We start from the raw sequence: 23,627 nt of genomic DNA, 5'->3' as shown, positions 1-23,627 counted from the left end.
CTTTATAAGCCTTTGTGTGATTGTGGTGTGTTTTTTTTTTTTTTTAAGAACTGGATAGGGGTATGTGGTAATTTTATTTTGGAAATTAAAGGGAGTTTGTTATGGATGTAAGGAATCTGTTGGCATGTTTGAGTATTATGGTTGAGTGATAAATCATGGGAATGTTAATGTTACTGTAACTTGATTTCTTTGATATTTTGTGTCTGCATTGAAATGTTGGGAAACTTTGACTCTAAGTTAACAGTTTTTGAAGTGGGAATAAGATAAGATTTAAATTGTATTTATCGCTCTTTATCTTCGCGTGGTTCTGTTTTGTGTGAATGTTACAAGTCTGATTTTTTTTCTTTGTTGTATGAATAAAGAATCTTTTCAGTAAAAGAAATTGGATAATTTTGCCCTATAAGCTGAGGAGGCAAACAATTGTAAAACAGCTGCTTCAAAATGCGAGCAAGTATGATTGGTCATCAGTAAGAAGATGACAAAATTGATTTTTTTTTCTCTTAAATAAGAAATCAATTTAAAACTAAATAGAAATCAACTTAAAGGGAAAAGTTCTTTATATAATCTATATTTATGAAATGTGATGAGTCATGGCAACGTTGAAATAGGGGGCTGAAACTGATTGGTAAAACAAGTGACAACTTCTGGAAGAAAAAGGATAGTGATTCTTACCCTATTTCACCTCCACCCCATCTCTCAATTATGACAAAATGACATTTCCAAATAAGTGCACATGACACCTCGAAACAGACATAAAACGCAGCCAGATAATTTTCACATTCATAATTTTTGTTCCTTTCAATTCTGATTGTTTAGAACACCCTGGTTAGAGCTTTATCCTTTTTCCTATTTGGTAGTAATTGAACTGACTCTTGTGTTTTTATGGTGAATAAGCTAATATGGTTCTTCTGTCTTTTCTTTCTTGTTTGTGCACAAACATCATTGATGGTGTCAGCACAGGTCTAAGAGAAGTGTTTATTTTTCCAAGTAGCTTGAATTCTTTATGATGGATATCTTCCTTGGCACCCTCTTTAATACAGCATAAAACATTGTAGGTCTTTTGTAAACAGTAGCTTATCTGTGAGGGGTGTGTGTGTGTGTGTGTGTGTGTGTGTGTTCAATTCTTGGCTATGCTTAATTTTTTTTTTTTTTTAAACTCTGGAGCACATTTCTCCCCCGCCCCTCCCCATCAGATTAGATCATTTTAAACCTGGACTACATGACAAGTGTGACTTTAAGCTTTGTGATTCATCTTTGCTGTCTACAGAGTGTAGTGTTTAAAATAAATAAATAAATAAAGATTCCCAAGAAGCAGAGGTGAGACAACAAACTTTCCGTCCATCTCACTGGAGATTATATTTAAATGGTGATTTAAATTAAATGTTGGTGAGATAATTGTGAAGTTGAACATTGCTACCTCTAGATATTTTCTGCCTTTTCTTTGTATTTGGAATGCCTGAAGGAGCAGGAGGTTCCTTTTGCAGACCTCCTAAAGTGCAGAGTTTCAGGTCATTTTGGTGGTATCTAGCCAAAGAGTTTTTGTTTTTAATTACATAGTCATATACTATTTCTCAAATATATCTACCTTCTTGGCTAAACATGTAGTATTGTGTAATACATCTTTTACATTATTGTACACTATTTGTATTGTCCTAATGGTCCATAATATCTTCATTGATTTAGGCTTGTAGGCTTAGTCTGAAGACTTTGATTTGGATTGTAATTAGATTATAATTTGATTATTATGATACATTTTTTCCCTAAAGTATGTATTTTCATGTAACCAGCAGTGCGTTCTATGTGCATGGCCTTTCTTAGGTGCAATTGAGGAATGAGATAAGGTACATTAGCCTTATAGTACACTAAGTGCAGTTAAGGCAGCAATAGTTAAGTATGAGATGAATTTAAGTGGCCTGTATATGACAGCAATTTTTTTTCATTTTTTTGTTTTTATTTTTCTTTCCTACTTCATAGGGTTGCTAACTTTCTATCACGCAAAATTGAAACACCCTAGCCCCGCCCTTCCCCCAAGGCCACACCCCTGCTCAGTACTTTTCCCCTCCCTTGGTGGCTTGCTCTCCCACACCCTCATTCACTTTCAGTGGGCTGGAGCAGGGGGTTGGGGTGTGTGTGTGGGGGGTGAGGGCTGTAATTGAGGGGTGTGGGCTCCAAGGTGGGGCCAGAAATGGGGGGTTCAGGGTGCAGGAGGGGGTTCCAGGCTAGGGCAGGGGCTCGGAGTGCGGGCTCTGGGGTGTGGCTGGGATGAGGGGTTTGGGGTACAGGAGGAGGCTCCAGGCTGGGGGATGGGGCCAAGGGATTTGGAATGTGGGAGGGGGCTGCGGGTTGAGGAAGGGTGTTGGGAGGGAGTAAAGACTCTGGGCTGGGGGTGTGAGCTCTGGGTTGGGGCTGGGGATGAGGGGTTTGGGGTGCAGGAGGGGGCTCCAGGTTTGGAGTGGTTCAGGGCTGGGATAGGGGGTTGGGGCTCAGGGTTGGTGTGCAGGATTACCTCGGGCGGCTCCCAGTCAGTGGCGCAGTGAGGCTAAGGCAGGCTCCCTGCCTATCCTGGCACCGTGCTGCGCCCTGGAAGCAGCCAGCAGGTCCGGCTCCTAGGCAGGGGGGCCAGGAGGCTCCGTGTGCTGTTCTCGCCCACAGGCACAGCCCCACCCCCCAGCTCCCATTGGCTGCGGTCCTGGCCAATGGGAGTGCAGCGCCAGTGCTTGGAGCGGACACAATGCATGGAGCCCCGTGCTTCCTGCACCTAGGAGCAGAACCTGCTGGCCACTTCCGCAGTACAGTGCAGTGCCAGGATGCAGCACCACCGACCGCACTTTTAACTGCCCAGTTGGAGCTGCCAAAGTCCCTTTTCAACCGGGCGTTCTGGTAGAAAATCGGACACCTGGCAACCCTACTACTTCAGTGCGGTATATTTTGTAAACACCGTTTTATGTACACATAAATGATTTTTGTGGACTTTTTCTGGCATTCATAGAGTAATAGGCAATGTTACAAAATGTTATCCAGATGTCCATACAATTATGGAAAAAATATATCAGAGGGAGAGGATTTAATTAAGTAATTAAAGACTGCAATGTAATACATATTCACAAAGGGGCAGAGATATGGATTTACATGCAACAAGGCTTAACCATACAATCTTAATGTTCTTTTCTCATAGTTTTTTATTGAATAAAAGTTAATTCACATCACTGCTATAAAAGTAATATCCTCTAACGTGATGCTCTCAGTATGTATAAGAAGGCATCATTCCTTTTCTGGTCAGTAAATAGTGCCTTTGCAACTCCAGGGCCTTTGTGGAGTTTGGAGTCACAATTAAAGAACTGAAATGTTGGCTGAAATGGAATTGTCTGTCAGTCCAATTTCCAACCTTACCACTAGAACAGAACACACTGAAGTCAATGGGAGTCTTTTTGGTGACTTCAGTGGGCTTTGGGTCAGGCTTTAATGAAGGTCAACCATTAGGATATGCTCTTGAGATGTTTAGATAGGTAAAATTGTCTCTGAGCCTAAATTACACTACACAATCTGTGTGTGAGTAAATTTGGTTTCTAAAGAGGCTAGTACAAAACAGATTTGTTGCTCTGCTTAGTCCATGCTGTCAAGGCAAAAACATAATGATTCCATTTTGGAAAAAAGTTTGAGTGTAGCGGGGTGCTAAACACTGATTTTACCTAAAAATGAACTCTGTAGTGTGTATATAAAACCTTTGGATAACAGGGTCCCTAAATACCAAAGCCAACTCTGCTTCCCTGCAAAAATAAAGATTTGAATAGCTACAGACCAAAAAGTTAATATGATACTTGTAGGTGTTTATAAAATGTGTCTGATAAATACTGAAATATTGACAAAGTAATGTATCTGTCTCGAAGTGGCAATGATGATACATTATACATGCTGCAGACGTCTACTTTAGCACCTCAGTGTTCCTTTTAATTTTTTTTTCATTTAAATTTAGGATTCATTTGATCAAAGACAAAGATGCCATAGATCATTATTTGGCGATGAATATCAAAGGGTTGTCAAAACAAGAGGCTGCTGCGTAAGTATGGCCTTTTTGAGGCATTTTAACACACAGTAAGTTTATTGTTTCCTTTGTTTCTAGTCATCATATTCAATAAAATCTGAAATTCCCCAGGCCTTACACCTTCCTGAGTGGAACTTGGAACTTAAAAATGATGATTCACTTCTACTGATTTTACATTGATCAAAGCATTTAATCCCATGGTTTTATTAATTCTCACATTTACTGAGGTTGTATCACATTTGAAACATTATAGCTAGACTCTGCCAGTAATTATATTTGAAATCACCTAAAAAAAAAAAAAAAAAGCCTGTGTGAAAACATCTCCTGTGGGTCTGAAGTTTTGTGAACGAAAAATAAATGTTCTTGTAATACTTAATTAACATTTAGCCAATCCCCACCCCCAAATGCTGATTTTAAGATGCAGCATTTCATACACCATTAATTCTTTAAAAAGCTAATGGATGAAAGCACACTAGATACATTTTTATTTCTTACTGTTGAGATATTTACATTTAAAAGTTACAAAAGATTACACACTGATTACTTTTTCTGCAGTGCTTTATCAGATCTGGGATTTTGCTCCATCAGAATTAATCAAGGGATCCTAAAAATTTGGAATTACTGGTAGCTTAAAGTGGGATTTATTTTTTCAATATTTAAATAATAAAAAGATGCCTCTAGAAAGTTAATTAACTATTAATATTGCAACATAATCCCATCAGTGTTAAAACAATCCCTTGATCCAACAGGAGTTGGCCAGACAGCCACATAAGAAAAAAAAAAAGTACTTGTCTCTTCTACATTTCAAGAACGTACCCTCAACTCTGTCTCCATATTCTGGCAAATACATGTCTTTTGCAGCATGCCCTGAAGGTTCCCAAGTTCAAGCTATTTCTGACCAAAGAAATGGGTGTAACAAGTTCAAGAGTCCTAACAGAGTGGCCTGCCAGCATCCCCCATTTCTTTTGTAATGTTCTGGATTCAGCTTGAGTGCTTCTCTTTACCACAGTTGTGGCAGATTCAAGAGTTGCTCAAGCTCTCTAATGTGTCAGCAGGAAAGATCCTAATGTATCTTGGGAAGGATGTGTTCAAAAAGTAGTTTGTTAAAATAAACTTTAGAGTTGGGAAATTACTGGAAGATGATGGACTTCAAATAGATCCAAATTATGGGGCAGATAATGACTTTGTTTATATTACAAAGGAGAAGAAAGATGTAAGGATGCTTCCATTCCTTATCTGTGTGAATTATCTGTATCATGGGTCACACTGTGAGATAGAGAGTGGGCAGAACCTGTTCCGCTGCGTCTTTGTGCTAGCTAGCACAGATGGTGAAGAAATCTGTAACCAGTGTAAGGACTGGCTTGGATTACTTCCCTAATGGGGAGAGGGGTAAACCAGGAACCAGACTGTCACTTTTTAAATCACAGTATGATCCCTGGTCTGCTGCTGGGGCTTACCCTTACTTAGGGGTTCTGGCAGAGCCACAATCAAGACCTATTTAAGTAACAAATCTCTCCCTGGACAACTCTGTGGGTACAGATGGTCTGAATGAAGTGGAGCTAATGTGGTTCCAGTGTGCAGGGGGAGGAGGAGCAGAATACAGAGAGCCTACAGAGGAAGAAACATGTATTCACTCATTATTACCCCTAGCAACATGGAAGGGGAGAACACTAGCCATGGAGGGCTACTACAGCTTTGAAACTGCAACAGTGGTTGCATACTGGCTTTCCTTCTTAATGGTGGAAGTTTGCTTCTCTGCCTGGCCCCGTGTGGATGTCCCCAGCACACAACCTATGCAGGGAAAGAATGATCTTCCTGTCCAACTTTGGGAAAGCTCTCATGCATCTATATTGTAGAGTTCTAATTTCATGAGATCAACTTTCAGCCATAATATTTCTGTCGGATTTTTTTTACATGTAAACCATGAGTGCTAAAAGAGTGAGGTTGCAAGACAGGAAAATGCAAGGAAATCCACAGTGGAATGGGAAATGTACCATCTGTCCTTTCATATGGGGACACACTGGGGTCCAGTAACACAACATGCTGCTTTCAAAGTTATGAAAGCCTTTTGATGGACTAAAACTGAAATATGTGTAATTGGGTGTATCTTTATTCATATGTTAGAAGTGAACCTCTTTTAAAAGGTTATGTTTTTTTCTTATCTTTAGAATTTTAATGAATACTAATAGTAACTCAGAAGAAAGTAACAACCTTACTTCTACATACAGTTTATCAGTGCTGTCCTGTGTACCTACTTAGTACATCCTGTGACAAGGTCGGGCCAGATGGCTACAGGAGAGTAATAGAAGGCAGATATATTAGCCCCAGGTTAAGTAGGTCCCTTTTCCCTGGGTACGGTGACAGGGAAGGTTCCAGAACAATCAGGAACCTTCTGGAGACAATTAAGACAGACAGGCTGGTTAGAACACCTGCAGCCAATGAAGAAGCTGTTAGAATCAATTAAGGCAGGCTAATCAGGGCACCTGGGTTTAAAAAGGAGCTCACTTCAGTTTGTGGTGCACATGTGAGGAGCAGGGATCAAGAGGCACTAGGAGCTGAGAATGAGAATGCGGACTGTTGGAGGTCTGAGGAGTTATCAGACACCAGGAGGAAGGTCCTATGGTGAGAATAAAGAAGGTGTTGAGAGGAGGCCATGGGGAAGTAGCCCAGGGAGTTGTAGCTGTCGCACAGCTGTTCCAGGAGGCACTCTAGACATTCCACAGGGCCCTGGGCTGGAACCCGGAGTAGAGGGCGGGCCCGGGTTCCCCCCAAACCTCCCAACTCCTGGTCAGACACAGGAGTCGTGGACCTGGACTGTGGGTTCAGAAAAATGGCCAAGCTGAGGGCTGGTGTGAAGCTCCAAGGCGAGCAAATCCGACAATAAGCGCAAGACCCACCAAGGTAGAGGAGGAACTTTGTCACAATCCACAGGGAAGTGTCAAAAGAATATTAACACAGTACACCAACTAGAGAGCTGAGGTGTATTTATTAAGTTTATCTAGTTATTTAAAAAGTAAAATTAAAGTCAGTCAGCTGTCATATCTCTAAATGGCCTCACTGAAGCCTAATTTGTGCTTTCTATTGCTCCGACTACAGATACTTTTTATTACAGAAGCTGCAGGAAAACTTTTATGTTTTGTCGGGTAATTTTTTTTTCTCCTAAGCGTGGATTATTATATTTTACTTTGGGTCTTATATTATATTGAAATAAAGGGGCAGGATGTTATCCACTTGCCACCAATTCTCTTGTGTTCATATTTGAAATTATTTTAAAAGATGTTAAGTGATGTAAAATGAAACTTTTTCAAAACAGTTAGGCTTGTTAGAAATATTGCTAGAATTAAAATAAGAAAAAAACATTTTTGTAAGCAAATGTTCTGCTGTGTTAGCAACCCCAACATTGCAACACTAAGAACCTAAAAGTGAAATACTATTTTATATTAAAAAGGTGAAATTGACTCTCTTGAATTTCATCATCCAAACTGAGAGAATTACAAAAAAGTAAACAAAGCATAATCAGTTACAAGTGAACTGGAATTTTAAAATTCTTTAACATCTAATTATCTAGATCCCAACTGTGGAACTCATAGTCATAGAATCATAGAATATCAGGGTTGGAAGGGACCTCAGGAGGTCATCTAGTCCAACCCCCTGCTCAAAAGCAGGACCCATCCCCAATTAAATCATCCCAGCCAGGGCTTTGTCAAGCCTGACCTTAAAAACTTCTAAGGAAGGAGATTCCACCACCTCCCTAGGCAACGCATTCCAGTGTTTCACTACCCTCCTAGAGAAAAAGTTTCTCCTAATATCCAACCTAAACATCCCCCACTGCAACTTGAAACCAGTACTCCATGTCCTGTCCTCTTCCACCACTGAGAATAGTCTATAACCATCCTCTCTGGAACCACCTCTCAGGTAGTTGAAAGCAGCTATCAAATCCCCCCTCATTCTTCTCTTCTGCAGACTAAACAATCCCAGTTCCCTAAGCCTCTCCTCATAAGTCATTTGTTCCAGACCCCTAATCATTTTTGTTGTCCTTCGCTGGACTCTTTCCAATTTATCCACATCCTTCTTGAAGTGTGGGGCCCAAAACTGGACACAGTACTCCAGATGAGGCCTCACCAATGTCGAATAGAGGGGGACGATCACGTCCCTCGATCTGCTTGCTATGCCCCTACTTATACATGCCAAAATGCCATTGGCCTTCTTGGCAACAAGGGCACCCTGCTGACTCATATCCAGCTTCTCGTCCACTGTCACCCCTAGGTCCTTTTCCGCAGAACTGCTGCCTAGCCATTCGGTCCCTAGTCTGTAGCTGTGCATTGGGTTCTTCCGTCCTAAGTGCAGGACCCTGCACTTATCCTTATTGAACCTCATCAGATTTCTTTTGGCCCAATCCTCCAATTTGTCTAGGTTCCTCTGTATCCTATCCCTGCCCTCCAGCGTATCTACCACTCCTCCTAGTTTAGTATCATCCGCAAATTTGCTGAGAGTGCAATCCACACCATCCTTCAGATCATTTATGAAGATATTGAACAAAACCGGCCCCAGGACCGACCCCTAGGGCACTCCACTTGACACCGGCTGCCAACTAGACATGGAGCCATTGATCACTACCCATTGAGCCCGACAATCTAGCCAACTTTCTACCCACCTTATAGTGCATTCATCCAGCCCATACTACTTTAACTTGCTGACAAGAATACTGTGGGAGACAATGTCAAAAGCTTTGCTAAAGTCAAGATACAATACATCCACTGCTTTCCCTTCATCCACAGAACCAGTAATCTCATCATAGAAGGCGATTAGATTTGTCAGGCATGACCTTCCCTTGGTGAATCTATGCTGACTGTTCCTGATCACTTTCCTCTCATGTAAGTGCTTCAGGATTGATTCTTTGAGGACCTGCTCCATGATTTTTCTGGGGACTGAAGTGAGGCTGACTGGCCTGTAGTTCCCAGGATCCTCCTTCTTCCCTTTTTTAAAGATTGGCACTACATTATCCTTTTTCCAGTCCTCCGGGACTTCCCCCGTTCGCCATGAGTTTTCAAAGATAATGGCCAATGGCTCTGCAATCACAGCCGCCAGTTCCTTTAGCACTTTAGTCCTTCTAGGGAACACTCAGATATATTTACACTTTGAACTCTGAGTGTGATTCTCAACTCAAGGAGATGTACTTTTGCTAGCTCTCATTGAGCTAGTGCGCTAAACATAAAGTGTATCTGTGGCAGGACGGGCTAGCTACCCCAAGTATGGGCCTAGGGTCTCAGATGGGCACATACTCTGGGCAGCTAGCTTTTCCCTCCAGCTCAAAGTATAGACATACCAGTGCCAGTGGTAAGCACATACTTCCATTAGTATTGCTATCATGAGTCAAGGTTGTCCTAATGCATGGGTTCTCAACCTGGGCATCAGGGTCACACTGTACCTTCCATATTGGTAACTGGGAAGAGGTCCTGGTTAGATCATAGAATCCTAGAATATCAGGGTTGGAAGGGACCTCAGGAGGTCATCTAGTCCAACCCCCTGCTCAAAGCAGGACTGTCAAGGTTCCTCCCCCACTCTGAACGCTAGGGTACAGATGTGGGGACCTGCATGAAAACCTCCTAAGTTTATCTTTACCAGCTTAGGTCAAAACTTCCCCAAGGTACAAAATATTCCACCCTTTGTCCTTGGATTGGCCGCTACCACCACCAAACAAATACTGGTTAATGGGGAAGAGCTGTTTGGAAACGTCTTTCCCCCCAAATACTTCCCAAAAACCTTGCACCCCACTTCCTGGACAAGATTTGGTAAAAAGCCTCACCAATTTGCCTAGGTGACTACAGACCAGACCCTTGGATCTTAAGAACAATGAACAATCCTCCCAACACTTGCACCCCCGCCCCTTTCCTGGGAAATGTTGGATAAAAAGCCTCACCAATTTGCCCTTGGATCTGAGAACAATGAAAAAGCATTCAGTTTTCTTACAAGAAGACTTTTAATAGAAATAGGAGTAAATAGAAGTAAAGAAATCCCCTCTGTAAAATCAGGATGGTAGATACCTTACAGGGTAATTAGATTCAAAAACATAGAGAATCCCTCTAGGCAAAACCTTAAGTTACGAAAAAGATACACAGACAGAAATAGTTATTCTATTCAGCACAATCTTTTTCTCAGCCATTTAAAGAAATCATAATCTAACACATACCTAGCAAGATTACTTACTAAAAGTTCTAAGACTCCATTCCTGGTCTATCCCCGACAAAAGCAGCATATAGACAGACAGAGACCCTTTGTTTCTCTACCTCCTAAATTGAAAGGATCTTGTCTCCTCATTGGTCATTTTGGTCAGGTGCCAGCGAGGTTACCTTTAGCTTCTTAACCCTTTACAGGTGAGAGGAGTTTTCCTCTGGCCAGGAGGGATTTTAAAGGGGTTTACCCTTCCCTTTATATTTATGACACACCCCCCAAATCTCAGCTAGGGTGAAACACTGGCTGGGATTTCTTTCTGGAGCTCTAGGAAAAACAGAGTTAATAAGACTCATGCATCTCTAAATATACTACCAAGTACATAAAGACTAACAATATTTTCCACATCTCAAGGACGATTTTAACCAGTTGATTCTAGGAAACTTTTACGGGAGAGTGCATCAGTCACTTTGTTAGAAGCTCCTGAGATGTGTTGGATGTCAAAATCAAAATCTTGGAGAGCTAAACTCCACCGAAGAAGTTATTTGTTAGTTTCTTTGACGGTGTGAAGCCACTTCATTGCAGCATGGTCGGTTTGCAGGTGGAAACGCTGTCCCCATACGTAGGGGCATAGCTTTTCCAGAGCGTAGACAATGGCGTAACATTCTTTTTCACCGACTGACCAGTTGCTTTCCCTCTCAGACAGTTTTTTTGCTGAGAAACACTACAGGGTGGAATTCTTGATCAGGTCCTTTCTTCATTAAAACTGCTCCCACACCACGCTCGGACGCATCTGTGGTTACTAGGAACGGTTTGTCAAAGTCTGGGGCCCTTAGCACAGGGTCAGACATGAGTGTCGCTTTAAGCTTGTTAAAGGCCGTCTGACACTTTTCGGTCCACTGAACAGCATTTGGCTGTTTCTTTTTGGTTAGGTCTGTCAGTGGGACGGCGATTTGGCTGTATTGCGGTACAAATCGTCTGTAATAAACGGCCAAGCCTAAGAAGGATTGAACCTGTTTCTTTGACTTTGGGACAGGCCACTTTTGGACAGCATCCACTTTGGTCTGTAGGGAGCTGATAGTTCCTTGACCCACCTGGTGTCCAAGGTAAGTCACTCTGTTTAGGCCTATTTGACACTTCTTAGCCTTAACAGTTAGTCCTGCCTCCCTTATGCGCTCAAGGACTTTTTGTAGATGTTCCAGGTGGTCTGCCCAGGAATCCGAAAATATGGCCACATCGTGAAGGTAGGCGACTGCATATTCTCCTAATCCCGCTAGGAGACCATCTACAAGTCTTTGGAAGGTGGCGGGTGCATTTCGCAGCCCGAAAGGGAGTACATTAAATTCATACAGCCCGAGATGTGTGGTGAAGGCTGACTTTTCCTTGGTAGATTCATCTAGCGGTACCTGCCAGTACCCCTTGGTTAAGTCCAATGTAGAGATGAACTGGGCCCGTCCCAGTTTCTCTAATAGTTCATCTGTGCGTGGCATTGGATAGTTGTCTGGGCGAGTTACAGCATTTAGCTTACGGTAGTCAACGCAAAAACATATTTCCCCATCTGGTTTGGGAACTAAAACCACTGGAGATGCCCATGCACTTCCAGAGGGGCGGATTATACCCATCTGTAACATATCCTGGCTTTCCCGTTCTATAGCAGTTTTAGCTTGAGGAGACACCCGGTAAGGTTGGACTCTAATTGGGTGAGCATTACCTGTGTCAATGGAGTGGTATGCCTGTTCAGTCAGTCCTGGGGTGGCTGAGAACATTGGCGCGTACCTAGTGCACAGCTCCTGGATCTGCTGTCGCTGCATACGCCCAAGGGTCATGGAGAGGTTCACCTCTTCCACACCACCAGCACTTTTCCCTTTGTAGTAGACACCTTCAGGCCACTCAGCGTCGTCTCCTCCCGGGCTGTAAACTGACAAACCTTTAATTCTCTGGAATAAAAGGGCTTTAGAGAATTAATATGGTACACCTTAGGCTTTCGGTTGGAGGTGGGGAATGCTATGAGATAATTAACAGCTCCCAGGTACTCCTGGACCGTGAATGGCCCTTCCCACGATGCTTCCATTTTATGGGCCTGGAGCGCCTTTAAGACCATAAATTGGTTAGTCTCTAAGGTGCCACAAGTACTCCTTTTCTACTTTGAAGGAACGCTCTCTGGCATGTTTATCATACCAGGCTTTTTGCTCTTTTTGAGCATCCTGTAAGTTTTCTCTAGCAAGGGCTAAAGAGGTTCGGAGGGTGTTTTGTAGGTTGGTTACATAGTCCAGAATGTTAGTTCCTGGAGAAGGTGGAAATCCCTCCCATTGCTGCTTCACCAACTGCAATGGCCCCTTAACCTCGTGGCCATATACAAGTTCAAATGGGGAAAACCCTAAACTTGGGTGTAGTACAGCTCTGTAGGCAAAGAGCAACTGCTGCAACACTAGGTCCCAATCATTGGATTGCTCATTTACGAATTTACGTATCATGGCCCCCAAAGTTCCATTAAACTTCTCCACCATGCCATTTGTTTGATGGTGGTAAGGAGTGGCAACCAAGTGATTTACCCCATGAGCTTCCCAAAGGTTTTCCATAGTTCCTGCCAGGAAATTAGTCCCTGCATCTGTGAGGATGTCGGAGGGCCAAGCTACCCTGGCAAAAATGTCTGCTAATGCCTGGCACATACTTTTAGCCCTGGTGTTGTTTAGAGCTACTGCTTCCGGGTGGCAAAATCCATGAAAGTCAGTATGTACTGCTTTCCTCTGGGTGTCTTTTTCAGAAAAGGACCCAGAATATCCACAGCTACTCGCTGAAATGGAACTTCAATGATGGGGAGTGGCTGGAGAGGGGCTTTGACTTGGTCTTGGGGTTTTCTCACTCTTTGGCATACTTCACAAGACCGGACATAGGTAGAAACATCCTTGCCCATTCCCTCCCAGTGGAATGACCCCTCCAAATGGTCTTTGGTCCTGTTCACCCCAGCATGGCCACTAGGGTGATCGTGGGCTAAGCTCAAGAGTTTGGCCCGGTATTTAGTTGGAACTACCAACTGTCTCTGAGGATGCCAGCCTTCCTGATGTCCACCAGAAAGGGTTTCCTTGTATAAAAGTCCTCTTTCTACAACAAACCTGGATCGATTAGAAGAGCTGAGAGGCGGTGGGTTGCTCCGTGCGGCCGTCCAAGCTCTCTGGAGGCTTTCATCTGCTTCCTGTTCGGTCTGGAACTGTTCCCTTGATGCTGGAGACATCAGTTCCTCATTGGATTGTGGACCTATGCTTGGTCCCTCTGGAAGCGATGTAGGGGATGGGGCTGTTTCCGTTGACTGTGAACCGCTCTCCGCTGGTGCACTATGTTGGGATTCAGGCTCTGGCGGAGCCTCTTGTGTAGGGTTATGGGCTGCTGCCAGTTCAGGTTTGGTGGGGCCCTCTGGTGCTGAGGTTGCAAGTACTGGATTCAGTGCTGGCAATGGGTCTGGTGTTGGTTGTTCAGCTGGTTCCGGTTCTGGGATTGGTTCCGTCTGGGTCTCTGGGACTGGATCCACTACTGCTGTTGCAGACATTGGCCTGGGGTCCGGGTCCATCACCTCTGCCTGGGTCCGGAGAGAAGTTTCCAGAATAGAGCTAGGCCTCACGGCTTGTTTAGCCTGGCTACGGGTGACCATTCCCTCCCTCTTGGCCCGCTTCACATGATTGGCCAAGTCTTCCCCCAACAGCATGGGGATGGGATAATCATCAGACTGCAAAAGTCCACGTTCCTGACCAGCCCTGGTACTGAACAGGCAACTTGGCTGTAGGCAAATTGAATGAGTTGGACTTGAAGGGTTGAATTGTCACTTGGATCTCTGGGTTGATTAAATTGGGGTCCACTAAGGAAGCATGGATAGCTGACACTTGTGCTCCGGTGTCCCTCCACGCGGTGACCTCTTCCCACCCACACTCACAGTTTCCCTCCACTCCAAGGGTATCTGGGAGGTATCTGGGCCTGCGGACCTCTGGTGTGATTCCGGTGCAATGAACTATAATCTGTTGGGGTTCTTGGGGCAGTTGGCCTTTACATGCCCCAGCTCGTTACATTTAAAACATTGTCCAGCTGACGGGTCACTGGGGCGAGGTGGGTTGCTGGAGAACGGGGTGGTGGGACGATAAGGGGTCTGGAGGGTTCTTTGGGAAGTAGGTGGGGCTTTGGGTGGCCCCCGCTGATAGGGTGTGGTCTGGGGTTGTCCCTTCTGGTCTCCGCTCCCACTGCGACCAGTTTTCTTCTTCTCGGCCACCTCCACCCATCTGACTCCAATCTCTCCTGCCTCGATTACAGTTTTGGGCTTCCCATCTAGGATGTATCTTTCTATTTCCTCAGGAACCCCCTCTAAGAATTGTTCCATTTGCATTAGGAAGGGCAAATTTGCTGGAGATTCAACACTTGCTCCTGATATCCAGGCATCCCAATGTTTCACAATGTGGTAGGCATGTCGGGTAAATGACACGTCTGGTTTCCACCTTAGGGCTCTGAACCTCTGACAAGACTGCTCGGGTGTTATCCCCATTCTGACTCTCACCTTGGATTTAAACAGTTCATACTTGTTCATGTGTTCTTTAGGCATTTCAGCTGCCACCTCAACTAAGGGTCCACTGAGCTGCGGCCTCAGCTCTACCATGTATTGGTCAGTAGAGATGTTGTACCCAAGGCAGGCCCTTTCGAAGTTTTCTAGGAAGGCCTCAGTATCATCGCCTGTCTTGTGAAAGGTGGGGAACTTTCTGGGATGGGGAGTGGTACCTGGAGAAGGATTCCTAGGGTTTGTTGGTATATTCTGCTGAGCCTTTATCTTCTCCATATCCTCCACATGCTTCCTCTCTTTTTCCTTCTCCTCCAGTTCTTTGGCCCTTGCTTCCATAGCTCTCCTGTGAGCAGCCGCTTGGTGTTGTTCTGCCTCTTTCACTGCCTCCCTTTCTTTTTCCTTCTCCTCCTTCTTCAGCCGCATGAGTTCTATCTGTCTTTCGTGTTCCCTTTGTTTTTCCTCAGCCTGAAATCTGGCTAATTCCAGCTTTTGTCGAGCCGTGGATTTTGTCATTCTAACCTCTCTGTTTTTAACTAACTTTACACCCGAGGGTTAGAAATAAACAAACAAAACTTGGCTGTAAAATTTTGCTGTGCTGGAATAGAATACCTATTCTCTGATAGTGATTGTCAGCCTACAGAAAAAGACAATTCCCTTGTCTCTGCTCTGGGCCCAAATCAAAGCAAAAAAACTACTTGGAAACCTGCTTACCAGCAGCCTAAAGGAAAAAAAATTCCTTTTCAAACTTGTGCTCTTTGTAAAAAATCAAAATCCTAAAAAAAAAACCACCCCTGCCACTTTTGTCTCCAGGCAAATGGGTAGAACACCCCCCCCCCCGTTTACTTTTAGGGGGAAAAAAAAAACTCTGGCTTGGAAGACTGTGAATTTCCCTGCAGGAGTTAAGTACCCTGCCTCCAGGCAAAGAAAACCTGCAATTCACAAAGATAATCCCCTTTTGTCTCTGCTTGGCCACAAAGCAGAGAAAAAACAAGCTGCTTTCAGTTTCAGCTGCTTTCTGGACTTCCTTTCCAAAGGAAAAAATATTTCCTTTTTAAAATCTGTATTTCTAGTTCAAAAAAATCTCAACTGGATCTCAAAATGATTTCAGGTTAATCCCACCACTCTGCCACCATGTCAAGGTTCCTCCCTCACGCTGAACGCTAGGGTACAGATGTGAGGACCTGCATGAAAACCTCCTAAGCTTATCTTTACCAGCTTAGGTCAAAACTTCCCCAAGGTACAAAATATTCCACCCTTTGTCCTTGGATTGGCTGCGACCACCACCAAACAAATACTGGTTACTGGGGAAGAGCTGTTTGGACATGTCTTTCCCCCCAAATACTTCCCAAAAACCTTGCACCCCACTTCCTGGACAAGGTTTGGTAAAAGCCTCACCAATTTGCCTAGGTGACCACAGACCCAGACCCTTGGATCTTAAGAACAATGAAAAAGCATTCAGTTTTCTTACAAGAAGACTTTTAATAGAAATAGGAGTAAATAGAAGTAAAGAAATCCCCTCTGTAAAATCAGGATGGTAGATACCTTACAGGGTAATTAGATTCAAAACATAGAGAATCCCTCTAGGCAAAACCTTAAGTTACAAAAATGATACACAGACAGAAATAGTTATTCTATTCAGCACAATTTTTTTCTCAGCCATTTAAAGAAATCATAATCTAACACATACCTAGCAAGATTACTTACTAAAAGTTCTAAGACTCCATTCCTGGTCTATCTCCGACAAAAGCAGCATATAGACAGACAGAGACCCTTTGTTTCTCTCCCTCCTCCCAGCTTTTGAAAGTATCTTGTCTCCTCATTGGTCATTTTGGTCAGGTGCCAGCGAGGTTACCTTTAGCTTCTTAACCCTTTACAGGTGAGAGGAGTTTTCTTCTGGCCAGGAGGGATTTTAAAGGGGTTTACCCTTCCCTTTATATTTATGACAAGGACCAATCCCCAACTAAATCATCCCAGCCAGAGCTTTGACAAGCCTGACCTTAAAAACTTCTAAGGAAGGAGATTCCACCACCTCCCTAGATAACGCATTCCAGTGCTTCACCATCCTCCTAGTGAAAAAGTTTTTCCTAATATCCAACCTAAACCTCCCCCACTGCAACTTGAGACCATTACTCCTTGTTCTGTCATCTTGCTACCACTGAGAACAGTCTAGTTCCATCCTCTTTGGGACTCCCTTTTCAGGTAGTTGAAAGCAGCTATCAAATCCCCCCCTCATTCTTCTCTTCCGCAGACTGAAGAATCCCAGTTCCCTCAGCCTCTCCTCATAAAACATGTGTTCCAGTCCCCTAATCATTTTTGTTGCCCTCCAGTAGACATTTTCCAATTTTTCCACATCCTTCTTGTAGTGTGGGGCCCAAAACTGGACACAGTACTCCAGATGAGGCCTCACCAATGTCAAATAGAGAGGAACAATCACGTCCCTCGATCTGCTGGCAGTGCCCCTACTTATGCATCCCAAAATGCCACTAGCCTTCTTGGCAACAAGGGCACACTGTTGACTCATATCCAGCTGCTCATCCACTGTAACCCCGAGGTCCTTTTCTGCAGAACTGCTGCCGAGCCATTCAGTCCCTTGTCTCTAGCAGTACATGGGATTCTTCTGTCCTAAGTGCAGGACTCTAAACTTGTCCTTGTTGAACCTCATCAGATTTCTTTTGGCCCAATCCTCTAATTTGTCTAGGGCCCTCTGTATCCTATCCCTACCCTCCAGCGTATCTACCTCTCCTCCCAGTTTAGTGTCATCTGCAACCTTCCTTAGGGTTGAATCCACGCCATCTTCCAGATCATTAATGAAGATATTGAACAAAACTGCCCCCAGGACCAACCCTTGGGGCACTCCACTTGATACTGGCTGCCAACTAGACATGGAGACATTGATCACTGCCCGTTGAGCCCGACAATCTAGCTAGCTTTCTATCCACCTTATAGTCCATTCATCCAGCCCATACTTCTTTAACTTGCTGGCAAGAATTCTGACTGTGTCAGAAGCTTTGCTAAAGTCAAGGAATAACATGTCCAATGCTTTCCCCTCATCCACAGAGCCAGTTATCTCGTCCTAGAAGGCAATTAGATTAGTCAAGCATGACTTGCCCCTGGTGAATCCATGATGACTCTGTTCCTGATCACTTTCCTCTCCTTTTAATGCTTTAGAATTGATTCCTTGAGGACCTGCTCCATGATTTTTCCAGGGACTGAAGTGAGGCTGACTGGCCTGTAGTTCCCAGGATCCTCCTCGTTCCCATCTTTAAAAAAGGGAAGTACATTAGCCTTTTTCCAGTCATCCGGGACCTCCCCCGATCGCCATGAATTTTCAAAGATAATGGCCAATGTCTCTGCAATCACATCAGCCAGCTCCTTTAGCACTCTCGGATGCAGCGCATCCAGCCCCATGGACTTGTGCTCATCCAGCTTTTCTAAATAGTCCCGAACCACTTCTTTCTCCACAGAGGGCTGGTCATCTCCTCCCCATGCTGTGCTGACCTCTGCAGTAGTCTGGGAGCTGACCTTGTTCGTGAAGACAGAGGCAAAAAAATCATTGAGTACATTAGCTTTTTCCACATCCTTTGTCACTAGTTTGCCTCCCTCATTTAGTAAGGGGCCCACACTTTTCTTGACTGACTTCTTGTTGCTCACATACCTAAAGAAACCCTTCTTGTTACTCTTAACATCTCTTGCTAGCTGCAACTCCAGGTGTGATTTGGCCTTCCTGATTTCACTCCTGCATGCCTGAGCAATATTTTTATATTCTTCCCTGGTCATTTGTCCAATCTTCCATTTCTTGTTAGCTTCTTTTTTGTGTTTAAGATCAGCAAGGATTTCACTGTTAAGCCAAGCTGGTTGCCTGCCATATTTACGATTCTTTCTGTACGTTGGGATTTGTCCCTGTAACCTCAATAAGGATTCTTTAAAATACAGCCAGCTCTAAATAGATGGAATGTTCATGAGGGAGATCCAGAATAGGGAAGACTGAGAATCATGATAAGGTGTGTTGTTAGTAACTTAAGTAAGGAGATTTGTTTGATTACACAACATATTTTTAAACTGAAATTGTCCTTTTAAGCAACTTGATGCTCTTATATGTATGAGATCATTATGTGAAGAGAAACTCTCCTAAATTACACTTCCATTTAAAATTATACTCCCTGTAATTGTCAGTATATCCTGGGCAAGATTTGAGTGCCTCCCAAATAAGGGAATTTCTGTGGTTATCACTCCTTTGTGTCAAACAATTGAAAGAATATTATGGAGAAACACCAGTGTGATGGGTTCGGCACGGCCAGCCCACAACATTTTGGCACCTGAGCCAGGGAGCTCAAATGACGCCCCCATGCTCCCTCGCTTGGGCCAAAACTTTGAAAGGTCTCCATTCTGCCTTCTTCCTGTTCTACTCCTCTCATGGTACTTTTTTTCCAGAGTAGCAGCCGTGTTAGTCTGTATTCGCAAAAAGAAAAGGAGTACTTGTGGCACCCTAGAGACTTACAAATTTATTTGAGCATAAGCTTTCGTGAGCTACAGCTCTCTTCATCGGATGCATTCTCATGGTACTGCTCTGCTACCTACCCCAATAAAGGAGAACTAACAACTTAAAATGTCTTGTTCAAAAATTGTAAGTAACACTTAACTTCAAACGCCTGAACAGCAAATGTAACTTTTCTTGTCTGCATAGTAAACACTGGCATTTTTATCTGTTTGAATAATCAAAGTGGTGCTTTCCGTGCCTTCTTGGTTGCAAAGATTTGAACTGCTTCCTGCTGAAGGTCTACAGTCTGGGCCAGCTCATGCTCTGTTGAGATGGTTGCAAGGCCGACCAGCCTCTCCTGTGTCATTGTGGAGTGTAGATGTGTTTTTATTAACTTCAGCTTGGAAAAGCTGCGTTCTCCAGTGGCAACTGTTACAGGAAGTGTTAGAAGTATGCGCAGAGCAACAAAAGCATTTGGAAAGAGGGTGGTCATCTTATTTGTGCACATAGATTCCAGAATAGCCTTTGGAGTTGGTCCTGCTGAAATGTATCTTGAAAGGGCTTTCAGTTCATCACCTAAATCATTCGCATCAATGTTGTGCATGTCGTCATGTGTCAACACTATCTCTAGTGCCCTGCATTGCTGGTGTAGGTCTTCTTCAGGTATAGTGAGGAGTTTTGGAATATCATACAACATCCCAAATATACTGCTGTGTTCCTTGAGCTGCATGAAACATTCTTCAACTGACTGTATTGCACAATCTAGCACCTGGTTAAAGAATTCAACTTTGAATTGTTTTTTGGGGTCTCTTATGGGATTACCCTGTGCCTCGTAATCAAAATGTCGTCTTCTTCGGTGACTCTTGTATTCTTGAATGGCTGGGAAAATAGCTTCAGTGTGAAGTTCCTCTGCCAACTTCTGTGCACTCTTCAGAACATTTTGAAATCCCTCTTCTGACCGGTAAGACTGTAGGTATGACTTTGCTTTGTCCAGTTGTTCCATTGCTTCAGATATATCACAAGGTCAACACCTTGGAGTCTCTTACTGTTCAAAATGTTGTAAGTATGTCATGCCACAACACTAAGCCACACAGAAATTTGAAGTTATGTATGTTTCTGGTGATTCCATTTCCCTCTGCCACTGTTCTCCCACGAACGGTTTCTGTCATAGCATTATCCTCCATAATGGCAACTATGGCATCATCTGCCTGCCCAGTTTGGTGTTTAATAGGCTTTATCACCTCCACTTGACTTTCCCATTGTGTGGCAATCAGTGGTTTCAGTCTCAGAGGATGTTCACTGACATTGCTTCAAAATTTGCCATTGATGAGTTGATGCAGAGAAAAATACATAATGCTTTGAATTACTTTAAAAAATTCAGCAGCCTCACTAGAAGCTGATGCTACATCACTGACCACCAAGTTCAATGACTGAGAACTGTCTGGGACAAAAAAACCTCTCAGATCCGTGTCTGCATTCCTCTGTTCTTTCCTCTCATGTTGGCACCATCATCGTCACCCTAGCCTCTCATGTCAGCTATCGCAACTCCTGTGTCTTCCAGCTTTTTAAGGAGCACATTTGTCATACCAGCTCCTGTAGTATCATCAATGTCAATAAATTCTAGAAAATGCTCTCTGACAGTCACCATTGCAGAGACATTTTCACTAGGCTCTGTTACAAAATGCACCATTAAAGTCACTTGTTCCGTATGGCTGATTTCAGGTATGCAGTCAAGAATAACAGAGTAATATCTTGCTGACTTCAGATCTGCCAGAATCTTCTGTTTTGACTTGTGTTGCCAGTAACTGTATGATCTCATTTTGAATGTTTTTCCAAGGTAGTGGTGTGTTCACATTTCTTGGGTGGTTTCAGAGTAGCAGCCGTGTTAGTCTGTATCCACAAAAAGAAAAGGAGTACTTGTGGCACCTTAGAGACTAACAAATTTCTTTGAGCATAAGCTTTCGTGAGCTACAACTCACTTCATCGGATGCATGCAGTGGGAAATACAGTGGGGAGGTTTATATACATAGAGAACGTGAAACAATGGGGGTTACCATACACACTGTAATGAGAGAGATCAGGTAAGCTGAGCTCTTACCAGCAGGAGAGCAGGGGGGGAAAAACCTTTTATAGTGATAATCAAGGTGGGCCATTTCCAGCAATTGACAAGAACGTGTGAGGAACAGTGTGGGAGGGGAATAAACACGGGGAAATAGCTTTACTTTGTGTAATGACCCATCCACTCCCAGTCTTTATTCAAGCCTAAGGTAATTGTATCCAGTTTGCAAATTAATTCCAATTCAGCAAATTAATTTTGCAAATTAATTCCAAAAACAGCTGGAGTCTGTTTTTGAAGTTTTTTTGTTGAAGTATTGCCACTTTTAAGTCTGTAATCGAGTGACCAGAGAGATTGAAGTGTTCTCCAACTGGTTTTTGAATATTATAATTCTTGACGTCTGATTTGTGTCCATTTATTCTTGTATGTGGAGACTGTCCGGTTTGGCCAATGTACATGGCAGAGGGGCATTGCTGGCACATGATGGCATATATCACATTGGTAGATGTGCAGGTGAACAAGCCTCTGGTAGTGTGGCTGATGTGATTAGGCCCTATGATGATGTCCCCTGAATAGATATGTGGACACAGTTGGCAACGGGCTTCGTTGCAAGGATAGGTTGCTGGGTTAGTGATTCTGTTGTATGGTGTGTGGTTGCTGGTGAGTATTTGCTTCAGGTTGGGGGGCTGTCTGTAAGCAAGGATTGGCCTGTCTCCCAAGATCTGAGAGAGTGATGGGTCATCCTTCAGGATAGGTTGTAGATCCTTGGTGATGCGTTGGAGAGGTTTTAGTTGGGGGCTGAAGGTGACGGCTAGTGGCGTTCTGTTATTTTCTTTGTTGGGCCTGTCCTGTAGTAGGTAACTGCTGGGTACTCTTCTGGCTCTGTCAATCTGTTTCTTCACTTCAGCAGGTGGGTATTGTAGTTGTAAGAATGCTTGATAGAGATCTTGTCGGTGTTTGTCTGTGCCTGAGGGGTTGGAGCAAATACGGTTGTATCTTAGAGCTTGGCTAAAGACAATGGATCATGTGGTGTGGTCTGGATGGAAGCTGGAGGCATGTAGGTAAGTATAGTGGTCAGTAGGTTTCCGGTATAGGGTGGTGTTTATGTGACCGTCGCTTATTAGCACCGTAGTGCCCAGGAAGTGGATCTCTTGTGTGGACTGGTCCAGGCTGAGGTTGATGGTGAGATGGAAATTGTTGAAATCATGGTGGAATTCCTCAAAGGCTTCTTTTCCATGGGTCCAGATGATGATGTCATCAATGTAGCGCAAGTAGAGGAGGGGCATTAGGGGACGAGAGCTGAGGAAGAGTTCTAAGTCAGCCGTAAAAATGTTGGCATACTGTGGGGCCATGCGGATACCCATAGCAGTGCCGCTGATTTGAAGGTATACATTGTCCCCAAATGTGAAATAGTTATGGGTAAGGACAAAGTCACAAAGTTCAGCCACCAGGTTTGCTGTGACGTTATTGGGGATACTGTTCCTGACGGCTTGTAGTCCACCTTTGTGTGGAATGTTGGAGTAGAGGGCTTCTACATCCATAGTGGCTAGAATGCTGTTTTCAGGAAGATCACCAATGGATTGCAGTTTCCTCAGGAAGTCAGTGGTGTCTCGAAGATAGCTGGGAGTGCTGGTAGTGTAGGGCCTGAGGAGGGAGTCTACATAGCCAGACAACCCTGCTGTCAGGGTGCCAATGCCTAAGATGATGGGGCGCCCAGGATTTCCAGGTTTATGGATCTTGGGTAGCAGATAGAATACCCCTGGTCGGAGTTCCAGGGGTGTGTCTGTGCGGATTTGGATGGTAACTCTTCTTAGGTGCTCCTGGAGTACAACATCAAACTCTGCCATCAGCTCCACAATTTTAGGGAAGTTTCCATGGTTGGCACATACAGGTGATCTGAAGTGCCACACAGTGCTAGGTTTTGGGTAGCAAGCATTCTCACAATGGCAATGAGCCTTTTCAGACCGTTTTGCCAGTAAAGAGACTCGGATGCAATCTATACTGATGCTGATCATCTATGGTGGCCTTTAACCTTAGTCTCCTCTCAAGCTCTTTTCACCTATGGCATGCTCTCTGGTGATTTGCTGCCTTCTCATGGCATGCCAAATTTCTAGCCAGATTTTTCCAGTCCTTTGTTCTTGTAGAACCCAATGTGGCTGGAACATTAGACTGGAAGAGTTTGCAACAAAAACAGTACGCAGCATTCTTCTTCGAGAGCTGTCCCTGTGGGTGCTCCAGTCTAAGTGTTGGTGCATCCCTGCACCTTCGCTCGGAGATTTTTACAGCAGTACTCGTACCGGTCGCGCATGAGCAGAGCTTGCCCCCCTGCTCCGAGTGTATCTTA

General features: G+C 43.9%; 1 protein-coding gene across 4 annotated transcripts in view; it reads left to right on the top strand.

The window, feature by feature from the left end:
- The window catches only part of TTC29 (tetratricopeptide repeat domain 29), a 359,180-nt gene that overhangs the window by 162,129 nt on the left and 173,424 nt on the right, over positions 1-23,627 (top strand). For all 4 annotated transcript variants that reach the window (XM_073341296.1, XM_073341297.1, XM_073341298.1 and 1 more), the window contains one exon: positions 3,974-4,057. In XM_073341296.1, the coding sequence (XP_073197397.1) occupies positions 3,974-4,057 (84 nt within the window). The remainder of the gene's footprint in view (positions 1-3,973; positions 4,058-23,627) is intronic.

Source organism: Lepidochelys kempii, chromosome 4 (assembly GCF_965140265.1).
Source record: "Lepidochelys kempii isolate rLepKem1 chromosome 4, rLepKem1.hap2, whole genome shotgun sequence".
NCBI classification, from domain to species: Eukaryota; Metazoa; Chordata; order Testudines; family Cheloniidae; genus Lepidochelys; species Lepidochelys kempii.
The sequence above is the reverse complement of the archived record's forward strand: the minus strand, read 5'-3'. Positions and strand labels throughout refer to the sequence as shown.